A 22984-nucleotide genomic window follows, 5' to 3' on the forward strand; every position below is an offset into this window, starting at 1 on the left:
CTTAGAAAAGTTAGAGGTGCGATTCCAACTCGGCTCTCCAAAAGGGAAGTTGAGCTCTTACCCAACGCGCTATCACCGCTTAGTGTTTGTGTGGAGTTACTTTTATTCAGTAGTATTTACAAATATTATCAGAGCTGTTCCAAATTAAAACCACACGCTACTTATTATTTGTATAGTTATTCTTTGCCTGGCTTTCTCCCTCCCATGGGAGAGGGATTGAAAGTGTCGACCCACAATGCTCCTACAACGTGGATAAAAAATATTATCACATACTAGCGACATTATTTGGGATAGATGGAAAAAGCAGCGTTGGTTGACATCGAGAAAGTTGCAAAGAGACGCTTTACACACGCTGTACAACACCATGAATTGTCGACAAGAGATCTATGTCTAGAAGTGGACGTCAGTCAGTTTAGATGACGATAACGTTAACGTTTGAATGATATATATAATCAGCTGAGAAAGCTGTTAAATAAATAAAATGGAAAGTTAGTTACAATTTCACCGTTTGAGGTTGCATATGGTGGGAATTTTTTATCAAGTAAATATGTTCGTGACACTATAACGTATCGATACAAGGCCAAAGGCCGTTGTAACATCCATTCCTCCAACTTTGTCAGAAAATGCTCTTTTGCTGTGCTTTTACAATATAGATAATCTAAAGAAAGTAAAATAAGTTTCAATATAGAGTCCCCAACCGGAATTGACATTTAACAATTCTTAATGCAGATCCTACGATATAGCAGTATTATAAATACGGACGCGTCTCTGTTTATTTATTTTAATTTAATTTTTAAGTTTTATTGACAAACAGCAGTAGACACTAATATTCTAAAAACACTATAGATGTCACCGCAGAACTCCATGACAACCTATACTTTTCCTATGTCAGCCTATTATTTGTCTATACTTAGATCAATGGTTAAATCGATATTGATGAAATAAGATACAGCTTGCACCCTGGAAGCTATAGGATACATTTTAACGCAGAAAAAAGTGACCATGCAGGATTTAAATAAACCTAAACAAGCAACTACCTAAATATGAGCTCAAATCTTACGTAGATTTGGGTACGTATATATTTGCATTATACAATAAGTATTTAAGTCTATAGATAAAACTGAAATTAAATCACGTACACACATTTATATTAATTTAAATGATATTGGAGCAGTAGCGTATTTGAGGAGCATGGAAGGTCTATCCCGCTTTCATTATCACGGGGGAAGGCTGTATCCAACTCTGGGACAAAAATTAATAGACTAATTGACGTTTTTACAAAACCTTTCGAAAAAACGTTTCACAAATTCATAAAAGATAACTTACCATGTTAGGCGCCATCTTAAGTTACGAAAACGATTTGGCGGTGCGTAATAGGGAATAGGGAACTCTTAAATAATTGACAATTACCTGTTTTTAACAATCTTAAACCCATATAAAATATGATAAAACAAACACAAAATGCCACACCTTGTAGCAAGAATCATAGACAAGTCAGGTTTTTTGAGTTGCTTAGTGAAAATAGTTGGTGAAAGGTAAATAAGAATTAAACCTAAGAACTTTTTTGATGAGGCGTTACTTAGGCATTGCCTAGTTCGTTGTTAGTTTAAACGGGCCCTAGGATCAAGTCTTTTACCAAAAAATATTCATCAAAATGTTAAATCCACCATTTTTATAACATTTAAATTATAGCTTGAAAATAAATACAGTATTCGTTTTTGTAATGTAACAAAATATATCGATTCAATAATTCTCAGATTCAAGAATATTATTTATCTACGGAGTCATAAACTAATATATTTGCTCTGTATGTATTTGTGTATATTTATATTTATTTATATATATATATATATATATATATGTTTATATGTGTATGTATTTATTTCTGTATTATTTGTATTTGTATTAGCTGTTTATGTATTATTTTTATATATAGTAGATGTAGTTTATGTTATATATTTTTAAAATTGCACTATCCCGTTTCCATACTCCTGTTCTTCTTTCATTAAGGGTTGTCTGGAGAAGATCGCTTAAAGCGATAAGACCGCCTTTGCGCATTGTTATTCTTCTTATATTTATGTTTTCAATTTATATTATAAATTGTGTGCAATAAAGAATTTATCTATCTCACTCCGCCTCAGTATAAAAGTGAATCTAACAACTATTGTGTGACCGTATAATATATTCTGCAATAAATTCTCACTAATTATGGTGCTTGCGTACCACAGATTACATTATATCAGGGTTGGATAGATAAAGAGCAGGATTTCCGTTTGCGCCCGGGGAAAAACACTGTCTATTTTGCACAAACTGGGTTAGTACGTAACTTAACAAGGCTCTCAATTAAATAGGATCACGGTTGCAATTTATTGCAAAGAGCTTCATAATTAGCTATTTTTTTTTGTGTTTTTACCCTTTCCACAATCCTCGCTTTATTTGCGTACTTTATGTGCATTAATTCATTTTCCTTAGCACCAAGGGCTGTTTTAATAAGTTATGAATGGTACAATTTGGCAACATTATTGTTATAATAAATCAGTTAGTATAAGATAGATTGGGTTAGCCATTAAAACAAATTATTAGTTTTCTGACGAAGAAGAAGCGGTGATAGCCTAGTTGGTAAGGCTATCGGGGGACTGAGTTTTATGTTGGCACGGTTACTTCTCGAAGTTGTGTGTTTTTTAATTTAAATAATCAAAAACACTAGGGCGTGTGAAGTCTAATCACTTAGCACTTGGCCAGCGTGGTGCTAAAACCTTCTCATTTTGAGAGGATACCCGTGCCGAGTAGTGGGTCGTTAAAGGGTTACTCACAAGTGTTTTATAGGGTGCTCAGAACTGTGAAAAGATTGGGTGTGACCACTTTCATATTTAAATCCTCGCTAGAAATCCTCATGATCAAAAATGACATACATGCCTTTCATGTAGTCCAATGAGAATACAAATACCCAGACGTCGACCGGTTTTTGACGTTTCAAGACGCGAAATAAAGATGCTCGTAAAATCCTTTCTCTAATTTTTATTATAAAGTTAATTAGTGATAAGCTTGAATAATTAAACTCCTTTGTTGAGTAATTATTAGATAAAAAATTTACAAATGAAATCACTAGAGGCTTTGATGAATTGTTTAAATTGATATTCATTCAACATAATAGGTATATAATGCACAATTTGCATTGCGTGGTTATTGTCATAATTTCAATCGTAAAGTTTTAGTTAAAGCTGTGAGGTTAACTTAGATTGTTTCGTACGCTGACCTTGCAGCGCACATTCACGCACTTCCACACGCAATTCCACAAAACAAAGTTTTACAAGCATTCGATCACCCACTGAATTGTGGAATGCACTCCCAATAACACAGAACATAACACAGTCTAGGTTACTGGGCATATTTAAAAATGCTGTTAAGGCTCCTTAAAGCTCTCGCTCAATAAATACGACTATTATTTATTTACTGTAACTCATATGTATTTACTGTATTTATGGCATGCTAAAGTATATATTAGTTTATTTATTTTTTATATTTATTAATAGTATTGTTGTATGTGTCTAGTCTGGTTTATATATTGGTACCTATGTTGTTAATCCTTTGTGTGTGTTTCAACAGCGTACACCAACTTTTTGTTTTCTTTTTAGTTTCCTAAGGTTGCCTGGCAGAGATCGCTACATAGCGATAAGGCCGCGTTTTGTATCCTGCTACGTACTTGAAATTTATGTTTTTTTATGAACTTGATGTGAAGTAGAAATAAAGTGTATGAATAAATAAATAAATAGGGTTCCAAACACAGGCTGGGCTAAGAGGTTTACAACAAACCTAGCCGAATATTCTTCTTATTTTAACCGCTTATCAGTGGCACTAAAATAAAGTAGCTACCACGTAGCTACACTGATATTACTTTGGTATAAGGAACAAACTATCTTTAAGCGTAAGTTAAATAAAAAAAGAATATACAAATTTCATTAACTAAGATAATATAACAATTTTTAGCTTAAAGCCGATTGATAATATAGATTGCTTGGTATCGATCTTGTATATATCAGTTTTTATGTCCTTGGCACAGCGATGAACGCTATGGTCTCGGGGTCGATCGTAGGCAATTTGCAATTTTAAATTCTGGCGTTTTCTCTGGTATGGTGAGAGACCTTATGGATGAAAACGGCCGGCGATTAATCGTTCTGATACGATTCTGCGTTCCTCTAATAGGTTAGCCTTATATCATTGTGAAACTGCATCATCAGTTACCATCAGGTGGCAGTCAATGGTTACCTTGAATAGCAAAAAAAAACAAACAATCTTTCGGGAACAAAAAGTGGTAATCAAAAAGACTAAACTTTAAAACTTAAACATATATTTATATTTAAAACTTAAACATATAATATATTTTTCACAAAAACAGCATTTATAAAACTGCTTAAGTTATATTTTAGAAACTAATTTAATCCTGTAGCATCCCGGTTCTAGTACAATATATTCGAGAATTAAATAGAAAATGCTTTTGAAGTATCGTGTATATTCTTGGAACGAATATGTTCTATGTTAGTCTACTATCGTGTGTGTGTGTGTACCATTTTCCAAAGTTTTGTTATTGCCGCTTCGGAGCGGTCTCGTGAAACAATTGCGAGCGCTTTTAGAATTTTAACCAACCATTTTACGGTTGAGAGAATCGAGCTGTCTTCATAACAGTAGGCAATTAGAGGCAAGTGTATGTTGAGACTTTCATGCAGTGTGTTTTTGCTGCTGAAATACTCAGGTGCGTCTCATTGTTTTTATTTTTAGTATACGTCATTGTTCAACTCTCACGTTTGTTTTTTTGTAATTAACCTGTTAAAAATAACAGGTATGCATTAATAGTCTAAACTGTGTCAGCCATTTTCACGGTTAAGGTGCTGAGTGCTGCTAAATTACCTTGAAAGAAGGACTTAAACAATTAATAATTGTATCATATTATTTATTTCTGAATGGTTGCCCACTTTACTCGAATTAGAATAAAATTATCGATAGGAAAAAAATTCAAATTAACCTGTGTACGTTTTTAACGTTTTCGGATGAAATTTAAAAATTCTTATTATGTAGAAATAACTGAGTTATCTAGTTGGCAATATTTCTTCCAAGTGTAGGTTTAAATATATTTTTTTTGTGATGATCTGGACAACTCCTAGAATGCGTGAATAATACAAAAAAAATGCGAATTCCAATGTTGCTGAATTCGAATACGGTCATGACACTATCCTAAGAGACTCGATATTTATGTCAGCTCGAATGCTACAGCATCTCATAACATACCAAATAGTTATCCTTGCTCTACGTGTGGCTCTTTTTCTCACTGCTGTAGATTGAGAACTTACTGTCACGGGCTTCCTTTCGCCAATGTCATAATTATAGGTATTGCATGCACCGGTGCAAAAATATTATTTTTTTTACTTTTATTTACACAATTTTTACAATTACAATTACAATTACAATTTTTACTTTATCTTTGGATTATATATGCATTACAGAGTTATCTTGATGTATATTCTAAGTATTTATGTATGTTATTCATAAAAAAAATATTCATCAGTCATCTAAGTACCCATAACACAAGCTACGCTTACTTTGGGGCTAGATGGCGATGTGTGTATTTCGTAGTATATTTATTTATTTATTATTTATTTATTTATTTATTTATTTATTTATTATCTATACAGATAGTGCAAAACAGAGTTTTATTCTGTTGGCAGGCGTAGTATATTGCGGTAGTAGGTGTACGCTCGAACACGCACAAACAAGCGCACACACGCATACACACACACACACAAATACATACAAAGTCACACATACACGCACACACACAAACACTTACACACACACGCACGTACACACACACTCACCAGTGAGGTGAAAGAATGACGTTACAGATTTCCTGTCAAAAGCAGCATTTTCACGAGTGGGGGCGATCTTGAGCTGGAAGACTCGAGTAAAGTAAAAGTCAAGTACCCAATTGTAAAACTTTTGCATGTTTTCACTTAGCTAGCTTAATAGATATTAATAAAATGTATTTTTACTTGAACATTTTATTAAAATAAATGAGATTCAAAAGATGAAATATGACATATATAATATCATATAGCAAGAACAACAAATTATTTTTTTAAAAAGTTACCATATTTTTTTCTATAACCAATAATAACAAATAGGTTATTGTAATATGTAAAAACTTTTTCTTTATTCGAAGAAAAGACGAGACAAGTACGAGTCGTAGGAGTTTCAAGACTTAAGCGTACAATGTACGTCTCCTACAAAAAATAAATATACTTTTATGAGAACATTCTAATTTCTTCGATAAAAAAAAAACAATAATTTTTCTATCGTAGAAAAGTTATGCTCAGTTATATTTGACCAATGATTTTAATTGAGTGGCACTGTGGCTAAATATAAATGAATTTACAGCTACTGTTTCAATGAACAATTTAATGACATCGCCGAAATTCGCCTATGAATCAATAAACATTCTACTTATACTATAATTGTAAGATTATTTTATGACCTTCTTCCCACTAATAATATACACTTGAGTTTAACGGACACTCCTGATTATTAATAAGTAAATAAATGAACATTATGTTGATTTTAGACACCTTTTACTGAAATAATCGCTTCAGGGCTGAACATGTTATATTAGAATCTAAAGTCCGAATACATCCAAATGCATGCATGTCTTTTTACGCAAGTTTAGTACGTCTAACACAAAGGTCGTAAATGTCTTTTATGCAAGTTTAGTACGTTTAGTAAACAGGTCGCAAATGTCTTTTATGCAAGTTCAGTAAGTCTCGTGTATAGGAAGCAGATGTCGTTTATGAAAGTTTAGTATATCTCGTATACAGGTCGCAAATGTCTTTTATGCAAGTTTAGTACGTGTAGTAAATAGGTCGCAAATGTCTTTTATGCAAGTTTAGTACGTGTAGTAAATAGGTCACAAATGTCTTTTATGCAAGTTTTGTATGTTTCGTATATAAGAATAAAGTGTACTTTATGTAAGTTTAGTACGTCTAGTATATAGACCGCAAACATCTTTTATGCAAGTTTAGTTCGCCTCGTATAAAGGTCGCAAGCGTGTTTTAAGCATGTTTAGAAATCCTTTTATAAAGGTCGCAAATGTCTTTTATGCAAGTTTAGTACGTCTAGTTAACAGGCCGCAAGTGTCTTTTATGCAAGTTTAGTAGGTCTTGTGTAGAGAAATAAAGTGTCGTTTATGAAAATTTAGTACGTCTCGTGTATAAGAAGTGAGCGTCGTTTAAGCAAGCTTAGTACGTCTCGTTTTCAGGAAGCAGGTGTCGTTTATGTAAGTTTAGTATGTAACCAAGATTATTCAAAATAACCTCAAAATCAATAATACTTTTGACAATATATAAATTCTGATGAGTGATCGTAGTTGAAATCATCTTTACAGGTGGTATAAATGCTATTATGATACAAGTTATCAAAGCTCACTGTTGGTTAGGCAAACTATGTATGGAGTCTGAGCAATTTCCTTCCATGCTTTAACACACGTGTAATAAGACAAGACAACTCATTGATTTAATATTCTACTATCTACTTGAAAGAAATTGCTGCTCGACTTGTCGCTTGAACGATAAAGTTTGACTGCTCCAACTTTTCTTGGTCCACTAAAAAGTTGTTGAACTACATTAAAACTACTGGAACCGTTAGACTAGACCTCGACACTAGAGTCCCAGTGCCAACTTTACCCAAGAGCCATACAAGTTTCCATCACGAATAGGGCCTAAACCATGATGGCAGTCGCCAGCCCTTTCTAGGGCGTAAAGAACATTACATCATCTTTCTCGAGAGAAAAAATCTTATTATTTGGATGCAGCCACGAGGCCGTTACTGACTGAACTTGTCAGAAAGAGCATGCATTTCATCAATGCGTTTAGGAGGAGAAAAGTAATGGAAGAAACCGCATGCACACTGAAATTTTCTATACCACGAAGGTTGAGCCAAACAGGTACAAAACAAACAGACGAACTTTCGCAATCAACATAACGTTTTTTACCGTTTCATCTTTCGTCTCGTTTCACCTGCTATACGTTTCACTCCCTATCACAATTTATTGCTTATAATCCAGATATGTGTGATTTTGAAGCAACACCGAAAAATCGATTGGCAACAGTGATTTAAGTCAGTATATACTGACTGATGGGTGACCGAATTTGGATTTAAGAACTTAGTTGGAAGTTCCTACTACTATTTTTATGAAGTGTTGCACTCACGCTCTCATATAATATGTCGCATGTGTGTAGGTGCTATGTTAGAAACCAACGTAAAGACTTATGTTAGCGGTTTGCTGTTGTCTGCTAAGGAGTTCTGTTCTCTGTCTTCTTTGATATTCACCAGATGTTCACCAAATTTGGACAGAGCTAAACGGATGATACAACCTTTTCAATAAAAGATTTTCTTAAATCAGTTGGGATAATATGACAAAGTTCTGGTTTAAAATCTTCGAAATGTTTCATCCCTTATCCTGCGAAAACCCTATTATTTTTGGGATAGCAAAAGGCTTAAATGTTAACCCGGAGTATCAGCTAGAAGTACGCCAACTTGCACTTAAAGCCATTCAGTAGTTTCAGTAGATAGACAGATCGGGACAGGCGGACAGACCAAATATAAATGGTTTTGGGTTGTCTATCAATATTCAAGCTTGATAAAAAATATGAAATGTGAACGGGCAGTTTTATTATAAGAATATTATAAAACTGTTACTAAATTCAACGTTTCTAAACCCTAGGTTTAGGCTGTGCGTTGATTTGCAGTAGGCTTTTGAATTTTATATATATAGAAGATAAGGGTTCTCATTTTACATTCCCCTAAATCGATCCATTAAACTTTAAACAGGCAACACATGTAATTCTGGAAGAGCTAGCGTATTGCTCGTGTAAAATTTTGCTTTAACCCTGATTATGCGCACTTGTTGGAAAATTGAGAATACATTCGTTATTTTACAGCCTCGAGATACCACCAGCCTGTATAACCATATACTATATAATACGCTATTGTTTCTTGAACTTTTATGCTCGTACATTTAGCATAAGTATGAATGGGATCTGCAAATAGTAGTGTAGTACAACTTTCTAAACTTCTGTAGATTCTCGTGAAGCTGAATCTCAACTGATGATTATATCTTAATCACTGATGATGACATTACGTACTCTCGGGCCAGTTCCAAAATGGGACTATAAACTTCAATTACAAGTTGAAATTTCAGTAAAATCCGTTCTGCCATCTTTGGGACAACAACACACCGAAATGGATAAACTATAATCGATACCGAGCGCACACTATAATGACAACCACTTTAACCCACACATGTCGGTACACCTTAATCTTAGTATTTTATAAACTTTAGAAATAAGTTATTTTATACCAATACCAGAAGTGACAAATTTTATTTAAAACGACCCGCAACCCGCGAATATATTTAAAGGATATTTGAGTTATTTTAGTACGATTCCAATTTTTCAGGCGGGATTTAAGCCAGCGTCTCTAGTTATCGAGGGCTGCGTGTTTTGCTAAAAAATTAAATAATTATTGGCAAAGCGATATTTTAACAAATATTTTTCAAATTTTTTCATTAGCATTTAAAAAAAATAACAAATTCCGTTCATTTTGGTACGCAGGTTAATTTGTTTATAAATATTTCACTTGTAAATAAAATAAGTGCTTGAGATTTTGTACGTATTGCGCAGGTAAAGACATTTAAAAGTTGTAAAAGTGGAATAAAAATATAAAAAGTTTTCATATTTTTATTCCACTTTAACTTGTGAACCCTAAAATGGTATCCCACTAGCGTAGATGGCTAACCCCTTAGGAGTATGAAAGTTATATTAAACCTACACCCACCAACAATCGGTTTCTACGCGGCATCGTAACGAAGCGTTTGGTCTGGTGGGTGGCTTCGGTCGTGGCTATTTCCACCCTACCGACAAAGATGTGCCGGTACGATGTCGCGTAAAAAGCAATCCTCCGTATTGGGTTTAAAATAACTGCCATAATCCCTAGCAGTTTAGCTCACTACCATCTTAGACTAGATCATCACTTCAGGTGAGGTTGCAGTCAACTTGTAGGTAGTTGAATATAATAAAATAAAAAATAAACTAGCCACAGCTAAAGCCTTTTTTCACAAGACGAATTACTTTTACCCAGATTTATTAGAGGAACAAAAAGTTCTATTCAGAAACAATTATTTGAGAGTGAATAATTAATAACCTTAGGTTGGTAACCTTTACAGCTCCGGTTTAATGGTAAAAAGATGTTCCTACAGAAGACTGAAACTTCAGAGCATAATTAATTTACTGTTTCACCGTTTCCTGTAAATAACTGAAAATGTTCTCAAAGACATAAAACATTGTAATTAGTTACTCGTAACTTATCAAACAACCGTTCATTCCCGAACCCATCTTCCGGAAATTTATCTACACCTCCCTCGGCTCTTTACATAAATCTGTGAACCTATTTCATACGAAATCTACTTTACCTGAAACTCGTCTCGCACTTTATTGAATCTCTATGTAAATTCGTTTAAGGATTCAGTTACACATTTACATCGAAAAATCGTAAGTAGAGTGTGTAGACCTATATATAGTAGCTATTAGGACCATATGGTATCTAATACTGCTGCATAAATTTTTAATATACCAGCCTTCATTTTAATTATATCTTACGACCCTCAGATAAATTGATTCATTCATTTTGTTATCTACTTTGCGTATCTATTTTAATTTCATCCAAAAAATTATATAATATCACTTTTTTTCTGTATATTATGTATTTTTCAGGCCTTAAAATTTGCTTGTCTTAACTATTTTGATAGCACGTAAGGACAAGATATAACTAGTATCTTATCTTAGGAAACTTTGTATATAGCCGTTTTTCTTAATCGCTTTTAATTACGTAATTAGCATTCCCAGTCGTTCTTGCACCGCCAAAATAATAAAATCGAAAGAGAGAGCTCTTAATAAGAACTTAAAAGGGGAAAAGAAAAAGCGTCACCATTCCTAAACCGATGAAATAAGGATGAGTTTAAATCTAACAGGACCCTTAAATTGAAAAGAACGGGAACAGATAAATTAGCTCTGTAGCAGTGAGGCGCGCGTTAATTTATTGAAAGTTGAGATACGCTTGAAGCCTTCATTGTCTTGTTTAAATTCTGTAAAGAAACAGGATATATTATATGTCAGGTCAGTAATTGCGCAATACACACTTAATTTTTTATTGCTTAATTACTTCTAGACGTTTTAAATAGTAGAAATGCCATTTTTAATTGACATTAAAGAACGAGGAAGTGCTGTGTCTGTTAAAGCGAATCTATATGCGTTTAGATTGTATAAGTATGTTTAGATGCTATAAGTACTACCTCACCACCAACCCTTTCGCAATATGACTGCTTCTGAGGTAGGTTCACATGAACAACACCCAATTTAAGTCAACGTCAATAATGCAGTCGGCTCGAATATTTTCCCTGCCGCTCTCCCTGTGCCCTGAGTTGTCTTCTGTGCTAACACACTTTTCAAAGACAGTTCTAGACTTGTAAGGTTGCAAACGTACAACCACTAATCAAGAAGAGAATTCACGTAGACCTGGCTAATAACAGACTAATTCCCATCACGTCCATAGTTTTTAATAGTGTACTCAACAACCAGCTCCCTAACACACCTTAAAGAAAACTATCTTTTGTCAGACTAACAGTATAGTTGTCGTAAGAACCGGTGTACTGGCGATCTTCTAGTGTATTCTAAATATGAAGGGCTGAACCCATTGAGAAACAAAGCGAGACACTTCCCTGTTCAATTGGTATCTCTAAGAGTTATCGCACAGCAGCCTTCTTAGCAAGATCCTGACTTACACGATACCAGCTGACATGTGATTTCTTGAGTGAACGGTCTTTCCGAGTTGGTGTTGCTGGCTGCTCTGACGCGCGTTAATTGCATATAAAAGAGGTGTCTAATTAGGTTGACACCAGTTTAGTCAACGCTACCTGTTGTCTGTAACCAACGCAAGTCTTTTTCATGTAACTACGCGAAAACTTGAGTACCTTCAAGGCAAGATTGATTAGGATTTTTTATTATTGCTTTATTTTTGTTATTCATGTTTTAGATTTTTACGTTGCTGGTATATATTTGTTTATAAAAAGATATTATATAAATACAAAAACGTACTCAACGCGGGTTACAATTATTTATTACTGGTTTCTAGCCAAAATTTAAAAATGTAAAATTTGATATTTATTTATCAAGTAGGCTTATACTTTAGAAGCACTTTTGAAACTTCAAATATGTCTGTTTGTAGTGACTCTACCACCGTTGGTCTAAAATACACTTAATGAGAATTACCAATTTATTTGACCCCGGACAGGTTTAAAGGTGTGTCAACTTTATGAAAACCTGCCAGCCGTTAATAATTCCGTTTCTTAGATAGAGTCGGGTTAGAGATGATCGAGTTATTATAAACCAAGGAGAATAACACGAGATTTCTATCTTGTTGTCCACCTCCGTGACTCAAAACTTCGTTCATCCGTCGGTCCCAGGTACTATACAGTACCTGTGACCTTACAAGGGACATGACGTGATAATAATCGCTAAAGGCTAAACTGCATTGAAGCAGCGTGGCGGGCATAAAAGCTCTCTACCTGGGCCCAGCAGTGTAGCATTAACAGACTGGGAATGATGTTTTATGTTGGATTTGATGGTGTTTATTGAATAGACAAAGTCACACGCGCTACAGTCATCACACCTTCTTAAATATTTAACATTGCGCTAGAAGAATAGTCGTCAAAAATATATAACATATGCAAAGGTTACGCGAAGGTCGCACCATACCGGCTACTTAGTTCAACTCAAATACGCAAACTAAAACGCCAATAAGGACGCAGGTTACTTGCCACAGTTATGCCTTGCCATTCTTTGATATCAACAATGTGGAAGCATTTTTATCAAACGTTTAACCAATAATCAATATCAAACGTCCAAGACGCTGTCCAAGTGTGGATTACAAGACTTCACACGCCTCTCACGCATGTAGGTTCCCTCACGATGTTTTTCTTCACCGTTGAAGGAAATGATATTAAATTGCCTTAAAAAGCATATACTTCTACTACTTACTTCGCTTGGGCGTTTTAATAACCTGACGACTCAAAATAAATTCTGTTCGCAAGTAATAACGTTATTGCTCGTGTAAATGATTCAGGGCAGCAAAAGAATTAGGGCCGAGCTTTTCGTACAAAAACCTGGAATTGGAAGAAAAAGAGAACTGAAAAATTAGCTGTACGACCGAGACGGGCGACCATTTATTGAAAGTCGCGCTACGCGTGAAGCTATTAGTCGCGCCGCTCGGTGGAAAAAGTGTCGCTTTCTGAAACATTGCGCTGGGTGAGCCGTATTCTATTTAGATTGCGTTTTGTTCACTACCTCTCGATCTCTATACAACGCTCCTTGTAAATGGAGTGTCTCGAGAGGCGATACGTAACTTGGCAACGGCCTTTATTTATTTATTTTGTTATTACACAATATAACTATTTATAATGTAGTGTATAGGATATGGCTCTCTGCTATAATAAACTGATATAAACAATAATAATTATAAAATAATTATTATGACGATCACCTCGTGAGCCTTATTGTACTACTGCTGGTCTACTGCCCCTCTCAAATGGAAGGAGTGTTTACTTAATATTATTCACCATCTTCACATCAACCAATTGACGTCTACTTCTGGACATAGGTCTTTTGGAGGGAGCTCCATAATACACGGTCCTGGGCCGCTTGCCTCCAGCGGCTCCCAGCTACTTGCCTGATGTCATTTGGCCACCTCGTTGGGGGCCGACCTACGCTGCGTTTACCATTTAACTAAAAAACACATTACCTACAAAAGTACAAAATAATTTTAATTAATTTAATTTTTTTTAAAAGGTGATAAAATAATAAAATTTTAAAACAAAACACTAGTAAGTAGTAGCGATGGAGAGAAGATATCAACGCAATGACCATAAATAGAATGACGCTGGTACTCGTTGGCTTACATAGCGGGGCTTAAAAGCGCTATTACCACCCTCCTTCATAGTATACTAAAAAGCTTTTACGTTTGGCATAAAAAACAAATTATATGTATCAACAGCAAGATCTATAATATACCTATTATAAATTAAGGCTACGTATTATTCGAGAAAGTCGTCTTACTTTCCAAACAGATGAAAAAATGTCAGACGTTTATCCAACAAAAACCTTAGATCGGTAAAAACTGGAACAGATAGATTAGCTCTGAAGGGGAGGCGGGCGACCATTTATTGAAAGGAAAGTCGGGGTACGCGTGAGGCCATTAGTCGACCCTCTCGGTGGAAAAAGTGTCGCTTTCTGTAAAACATTGCGCTGGGGCGAGATATTCTATTTGGAATGTATTTTGTTCAGTGCCGATCGATCTCTAGACAACAGGCGTCGCGTATGGAGTGCATCTGGGGCCGATAAATAACCACACCGCAGTCTACCAACTTTATAAAAATAGCTTTTTTAGTGTAGTAACATGAATAAGGATTGTACTACTACGTAACTTATATTCTTCTATATCTTCATATATATATTTCTTGTATGCGTGTGTTTGTCTCTGAACTCCTCCTAAACGGCTGGACCGATTTGAATGAATTTTTCGGTATATAAGTCCTGACCATTGGCGTGCACAGGGTTTTCGACCAGGGTATGCATAAAGCAGGTAGATGGCATAAAATGGAAGAAATCCCCTCAAATAAGAGTTATATAAAAAAATTGGGTTTGCAGTTCTTTTGTGCATGTATGAAGTGCACGCCACTGGTCCTGACTGGCTTATATATCAATTCTTGAATATGGTTTCCTTACTAAAGTTAAGCTTACTAAAAAACTTAGGTGAACCTGAAATTTTGACATTAGGTTTTTTTAAAAACCAACAACACTGCGATCAGGCGGGGGACTGCTAGTACTTTAACAAAATAACTTACTTTTAATGCTCTTAAAGCCTTACCTACTTTATGTTGTGTGTAAGCGTACTAAAACTTAATTGTATGCACTTTTGCATAAAATTTTAAGCTATAATTGACTTTTCGGCTCCGGTACTCGTACTTTTGATCATATGCTAAAACTTTGTGCGGGAGTTTTTTTTTCAGGCAAAGAGTACATAAACACCGCGTTGTTTGCTACGTTTTTTAATTTTCTTTTATTTTAGTTTAATAAAATGTTTTCGCATTGATGCTTCAAATATCCACACACCTGAATCAAAAGACAGCAACAAACAATAAGAAAATAAATCGTAGGTAAAGTCAACATAAATTTACTCCGTGCTAAGAACTTACTACATATTCATTGGCGGTAGGTCATGAAACTAATGATTTTGTTTTTGTTTAGTATTTTTCTGTTCTCATTTAGTAGTTTTTTTAATATATTCTAATTAGCATATTGATAGCATCTTCAAAGGCCTGTGTTAGTAATTTAAAATAATATCTCAGGTAAATCTTTTTCAATGGATAGAACACCTCTGATGTGATTAAGTATGTTATACTTTAAAAATAACCAACCATTACTGTTATGTACTTTTCATGTAAAATATAGTCCCAATTAAAACATAAGTGGTGCTAACTATAAGAGTATTAGAGAAGAGACTTAATGCTTTAGTATTTTGTACCGCTAACTTTGGGACGTTCGAGAAAAAACGAGATATTTAAGTCGAGGATGCCCTTGTAGCACAATCTTCTATTTGTATGTGAATGTGAATAAGAATTCAACAATGACATTACTAATATTTTTACTTTATAAAAATTACTTTAGCGAAATAATTACAAAGCAATAATGTTTAATAACATTATTGCTTTGTAAAAGAACTTTTAGCGTTGTAACACGATTGCGATGGGATAAATAAGTTACATTATGCAGATCTTAGTATACGATATTTACTTTTTTATTTTGGACACATTGCGGCACGGTGGTTATTTTCTAGATTATTAAACTTATGATATAACTCACATGACTACAAATTCTATTGTTTAATTTATTTTTGGCATGTAAAATAGATTATGTAAAACGAAAACATAACAAAAATATACTTTAGAAACACTCTTTGTAAATAAAGCACATTCTTACTTCGATCACTTCTTTGTTACAGAATTCCAAAGACACGTCCTGGATAAAGATGCGTTGTCACGGACGACACGAAAAGCTTTAAGTAACTCATTTCATGAAAGGACAGAATCCAATATCTGAGAGGTATCAATAATGAAGGGGATCATAAGAAAAGCACGGAGCCGTCAAGAAGTGCTTGCGACTTGACGTGTAGGCAATCATTCAGAAAACCAGCATGGCTTCCCAACTTGCCACTATATTACTGTGGTTAGGCGGAAGTAAGTATAATCTTTATATCCTTAGTATTTTAATCGTTATATTCTTTATTATTATCATCTGTACCTACACAAATTCGTATACTTTTATCAATGTGGTGAATAGGAAAGTTCAGTCGCTTAGCAGACAACGGTATATCTACATGGCCAAATTAAAAATGGGATATTATAAATAGAGTGTATGAAATTATATGGCAACCGCAATTTTGTAGACGATTAATGTTAGCGAAAAATAAATTAAACTATGGGGCCGAATAATATTTGCCCACGCAGTAATAAAGATACTAGATTTTAGTTGCCGCAATAGATACGCTCGCTTAGTATTTAAGTTAGCCCTATTCAGTCTTTACAATACCTGTACTATACATAAATATTCGTTCGTGTAAATAATACCTAAAAAAGTAAAATAATAATTATAATTTCAAATAATAATAATTTACTTCAGTTTTTAATAAGTTAATAAATAAATATTTGAATTATGGTTTTATATGACGTACCTTGACATCCTAAAAATAAGTTTTGTATTTCTTACATAAACTCTTAACTGTCAAAAATATCAAAATCATACTGATTGGTTACTACCAAGCCCAGTACTACCAGCTACAATACTACAGCTACAATAACAGAAATTCTGGGTAGACGTAGTCACAGGTAACTGCCCGTTGTCTAACTAATGTACGAGTATTATGGTATTGATTACCTACCAATTCATTTAATCTGATTGAGTGCGGATGAGGATATTAATTAATTTCAATTAACAAACGATCAGATGTAGTATAATCGTATTAAAAAAAAAACTAAGAAATACGGAATTTTAATTGTAGAAATTTACTTCTACTTATTAGATAATCCTAATAAGGGTGGGAGAGATATGGTCACAGTCCACACGAAGTTGACGTAACAAAGTTCGAGAAGCCAGCAGTTTCATCTCCATTATTTTTGATCCTATAACAAAAAATAATGGAGATTAAACTGCCGCCACTGTCTACCTACGAAAGGCAAGACTAGTAAAAGATAGTTAATTAGAATTTAGGCGTCCACGTGTTATGCAGAGGGGGCGCAAGGAAACCGGGTAACGTGCACTAACCTGAGCAGGCCCTCGAGATATAATTAAGCGACGAGCACAGCACACATTCAGCGGAAACACGAAAACACCCTACGGGATCCGACGGGCACAGCAGCAGCACTCACGACGTCACCCCTATCCGGGGGTGGTTATGCGCAAACAGTTACAATCGCCATACGTCCGACAGCGAAGTGGTACAATACCAACTTGAGGCGGCGCTCGCCTCACATCGCGTATATACACACAGACAGTGCCCGATAGGGAGGGTAGTTAGATAATAACATGGCTATTGACCGAATTAATAATTCAAAAAAAGAAGCCTATAGTTGGCCTGAACAGTAAATAATTAATTCATAACATTTTGTTAAAGTATATTAGTACTGTTTTTTTTAATACATATAATATTTTAGATATTGCCATATCTTTCTGACAGTTTCTTAACATTAGATTGCTTTTAAATATAAGTAACAACTTTGCATCTTTTTGCATAATTAAATTTGACTAGTTATTCAGATGTCCTGGTTTCGACTCCCAGTTTGGCTCAAAAATAAAAGGTATATAAGTATATCGAAACCAGCTCAGAGGAGGGAAAATCATGTATGGCATTCGTTGATCCGACAACAAATACCTACTATTAAAAAAACAAACTATATTTGTAAGCCTTATCTTCTTTTTCACCCTTCTCTTGTGGAATGTATGTTTAACACCCTATCTTATTGAAATGAGAATTCGAGCCCCGTGTCTATGTAAAGGCGATGAATTATTAAAATCACTTCGATACAATCTTGTTTCGAATCCATTCCCTTAAGTAAAGCTGATTATTGGAACTCTCGAAATCTTAAGTAGAGAGCTAGTATATGTACCCAATTTTTCTGTTATGTGCCAACTTCAATTCTAAAATAACGTTAAGATATATACAAGACTCAGAAGATACATTGATGATTCAGCTATAAACTATATCTCTATTATCAATATGAGGTAGAACGTTATATAAGCTACGTTATGTAATAGGTTAAGTAAGTTTAAGTATTTTACTGCTACACCCTTGGCTATTTATTTGATTGAGAATTAATACTATAATATGAATGTAACTCATTTCTGATTCTACCGGTAATCTAATTAAACTTTAGAACCAAAAAGCTGAGATTGTGACTCAACTCACATTATAATATAAAATGATTGAATTTTTGTAATTTAATTTATTATAATTTTAATTTTTTTTGTGTCTTTTATATTTATTTTATGTTAATCTCAAATATGGGTTCCCGACCTGAAATAAAATGATTTTATTTTATTTTCAGATTATTAATTGTGATAGTTTTAATAATCTAAAACGAATTTATTTAATGCTTGATTGATTGTTCGCTATTTCACTTAGTTACTTAGGCTAAACACAGACTATAGATGCCAAGGTTACTAAACTTTTCCACAAGTCTCTAATTTCTGGAAATTTTTGCCTGATAAGAGGCTCCGGTCGTAGCTTTTTGCCAATCTAATGAGAAAGACGTGCCAAGCGATTAAGCGTTGGGAGACGATGCCACAAGAACAACAATTAGGTATATATGGGTTTAATACAAATGCTATTTTACAGTTTAACTCGTTACCATATACTAAACTGTCTCTCAAAATGATGACGTGTTACACTTATAACACCAGTAAATTGCAATCAAGGTATAATTTGTATTGTTGTCTTCCGGTCTGAAGAGCGCTGGTACCGGCGTAATTAAATAAACAAATATAAATTAAAAAAAACAGCCATACACCTACGCCTCACTGTACTGTGGCACTTTGTAGGACGAGTTCCATGCATGCCTGATGCCAGGTGAAGTGTAGCTTTATTTATATGTGAAGGTAAATACCTTAATATCAGGTAGACTTTCTGCTTGGTCCGTCAATAATAACTATAAAAAGAAGCTTTTGAACTTCTTAATCACGCAAGAAAAAAAAAAAGTTGCAGAACTGGTGGCATTTCAACCTCTATTCCTCTCTCTATAGCGACCGGAATATTAAACTTATTGCAATAGTTGCTTGAGAAACGTTTTAGATGACTATGCGATCGTGTCTGAAGCTAATATCAAAGTCTTTATTTGTTTAAAATAAGTTGCTCAGACTCGCGATTATACCAAAATCGCAAAACTTTTATTCAGAGTATAATATTCACGTTTTAAACTTCATTTTCGTATCCTAGAAGATATTATTAATTCAAAATTAATAAAATTATCTATCTATGACTGTACAAGACTTTGTCTTGACTGGAAGACAACCTATTAACTACAACCCGAATGCCTGAAATTTTAGCAACATTTTTTGAGCACCGAAAGGTTTTTTTTTTAAATTGTGACACTGAGGGGGTTAAACAGGGGAAAATTTAGGAATTAAATTTTGTCATTTTCTCAAGTTATATGCACGAAACTTCCCATTTGGGCATTTAATTAAAATAAAAAAACATTTTGAACATGTTTCACAATTTGAAAATCTTTTCTCGTAACGGGTGAAATATTGGATGAAAAATTGTACAAAATACATTACACATGATTTAACGTTATATGATTTAATTTCTTAAGATAAACGTTGTTATAGATTTGCCTGTAGCTTGCTGTCTAGAGAAGGGCAAATTTCTTCTCGTGGGGTGTAAGAAATTCTACAAAGACGAAGTTATTATCATCCGCTAGTTTAACGATAACTCCCATCAATTTACTTAAACGTTACTGTAGATATTGAGATTTACCCATAATGCATTTACTCTCAGAGATATTCATATCATTGCTTTGTATTAATAACAAATAGGATTAGACAGACGAAACACTTACTTTTATATTTCCACATGCCTGGAAGCCTGGAATGCCCTCCCATCTTCCGTCTTCCCCGATACCTATAATCTGGGTACCTTCAAATCAAGAGTAAATAGGCATCTTCCAGACAAGCACGCTTCACTTTAGACTGCATCATCACTAAACATCAGGTGTGATTGCAGTCTAGCACTTGTCTATATAGTTAAAAAAAAAGATCGAAACGTGAGTTGCTATAAAGCAGTATCTTTATTGGCAGCGACTTCTTAGTAGCATTACCTATATTTAAACAAAAAAGATACTTCTTTAGAAGTCTACGGCATTTTTAAAAAAAAAACAATAGCAGGAGCTTCAATATCTAAAGAAGGCCGCAGTATCTAAAAAGCAGTTCGAGAACCTGAATGGTACCCAAAATGCGGACATTTTAATTTCTAACATATAATAAAATATGTAATGTATAATGTTTTTCTATGATAAGTATTACCGAAACAAAAATTTACCAAAGACTGCGATTTGAATTAAGTACAATATAAACATACTTTTGTAGACAAATAAAATAAGATTACTCTGTTCCAACAACAATAATTAATCGGATACAATAATTACTAGGGTAACATAAGAAGGGTATTAGCTATGACCTCATAAATAATGAGCTAATTACAGAATGTGAAACATCTGCGCGTATGAATAATTACAATCTGGTAGCAACCCTATAATACATAATAATATATTCTTGTAGCATTATGTTCGGTACGATATGATTTGAAATACGCGATTAAATTGAAAGTGCCCCAGATGAAATATTATGATGTGGCCAAAATTGTAAATTGAATTTGGTTACATTGTAATGAGTTCTTGTCAGGAATTGTGTATTGGGTTTATCCTAAATTCGATCACGTACCCTTCGCTTGATTTATGTATTCCGACCACCTTTAGTATTGAAGGCAAAGATTTGATTACATAATACTTATTTTTGGTTGGGGTTCTGCTTAGCGAACCGGTTACAGTTTGGACCGCATTGGTCCCGAGAAAGTACTATACTAAACTTTTTGGAAAGTTTTCTTTAAGGGCCTTAAAATGTAAATGGGTACAAGGTTGTTTTAATCGTTTATTGAGATCTACTTCTTACCTTCTGTGAATGTAATTTTCTATTTATATCTTCCTATGTGTCATAATCACTTAATATCAGGCGAGATTGCATTAATGCGTACGCTTATGGATAATAAAAAGTCTAAAATGGCTGGACTAATTGATTCTCTTATGTTTTGTTAATTCAAAGTAATAGCCGAAAACCGAAAAAAAATATAATTTTTTACCGAATTCCCATTTTGGATTACATCGAAAAAATTTCAATTGACTTGATTTATGATTACTTGATTTATATACGAGTAGCTTGAGAATAGTTAAAATAAAATATATGTTAGGGGTTATAAAGTTCACCGCCATCTAGTACCTAAGTAGGTACCTACTAAAAAAAAAAAACATTTGTCTTAATTTGCCATGCCACAATATAATAACACTTATTAAAACATATTTTAAATCGGGGTAACGTTTCCCGGTGACCTGTATTAATTAAAATATTTGCCGCAATACACTTGCTAACAAACGCAAAGCATTTTCTACACTTAAAACTCTCGTTAAAATTAATTAGAACCACTTTATAATACAAGAAATAGAATGTTAACAAATTACAAGAATAACAAACAGCTTTTGCTTGTCAAACATTTCAAAATGTTAATGTTAATGGGAATAAAATGTTTTTATGCAATTGGGCACACCCTAAATTAATTTAGCGAATATAAAAAGGTTTAATCTACCGCGTCGAATGAATTAGGGCACCTCAATTATTAATTAAGACACGCCGATAACAGGGAAACGTTACCCCGATTTATACGCACTCGCATTTCGTGCGACACTTAACATTTCTGAGGAATAGATCAGATTTATCGTGTTGTTCGGAAAATTAGTAGGTAAAATTACAATTCTCAAACTGTTTTTGGTGGCATTTTTACAGTTTAGTTTTTTGATATTTAATAATTTCTTAATTTTTTTTATTCAATTTTTAATAATTTAATCTACATTTATTTTAATTTATTTAAATTATTATTTTTTTTCATTTGATAACATTGTATGGTGTGCTGGATTAAGATCTCTCCCTCTCTCTGAGAGCGGAGGCCTGTGCCTGCGGAAGCTTTGTTTTGTTTTGGCGTGACGTGGCGTATTATTGCAGTAAAATAGTAAAAATATAGTTTATAATATTCGTATCACAATCTTGCTTGGTTAAAAAATATATTTCCGAGGTAATTTTAATACGAATGTAACATTTAAAACTGAGTTCTTTTTTTCGTACCGCTGCACCGTCTTTGACAAGATATAATTTAACTTGCTGCTTTCCGGGTCGTAAAATTGGCACATTTATACACAATATAATTACTTTGCAATAATATTATTATAATAGCATAAACCCTTAGCGGTGATAGCCTAGCGGTTAAAACTTCAGCTTTCACATTTTTCCGAGTTCGATGCCGGGGACACGCACATCTAATTTTTCGGAGTTATGAATGAATGTAACTGTACGTCACAGAAAAGACATAAAATAAAATACAAAAAAGTCACCACAGTGAATACAATTTGACGGAGTTATGTGTGTTTTGAGCAATATTGATTAACACGTATTGCAAAGGAAGCGCAGCTTGTGTTATAGGTTTATACTCTTATAACTGATGAATATTTTTTATAAAA

General features: G+C 33.9%; 1 protein-coding gene across 1 annotated transcript in view; it reads left to right on the forward strand.

Annotated features, from left to right (window-relative positions):
* The window catches only part of LOC120625843, a 54318-nt gene that overhangs the window by 14168 nt on the left and 17166 nt on the right, over nucleotides 1-22984 (forward strand). Inside the window, exon 2 of the mRNA XM_039893082.1 lies at nucleotides 16156-16390. Coding sequence (XP_039749016.1) covers nucleotides 16348-16390 — 43 coding nt within the window. The 5' untranslated portion in view covers nucleotides 16156-16347. The remainder of the gene's footprint in view (nucleotides 1-16155; nucleotides 16391-22984) is intronic.

The sequence above is a fragment of the Pararge aegeria genome, chromosome 8 (assembly GCF_905163445.1).
Source record: "Pararge aegeria chromosome 8, ilParAegt1.1, whole genome shotgun sequence".
Classification (NCBI taxonomy): domain Eukaryota; kingdom Metazoa; phylum Arthropoda; class Insecta; order Lepidoptera; family Nymphalidae; genus Pararge; species Pararge aegeria.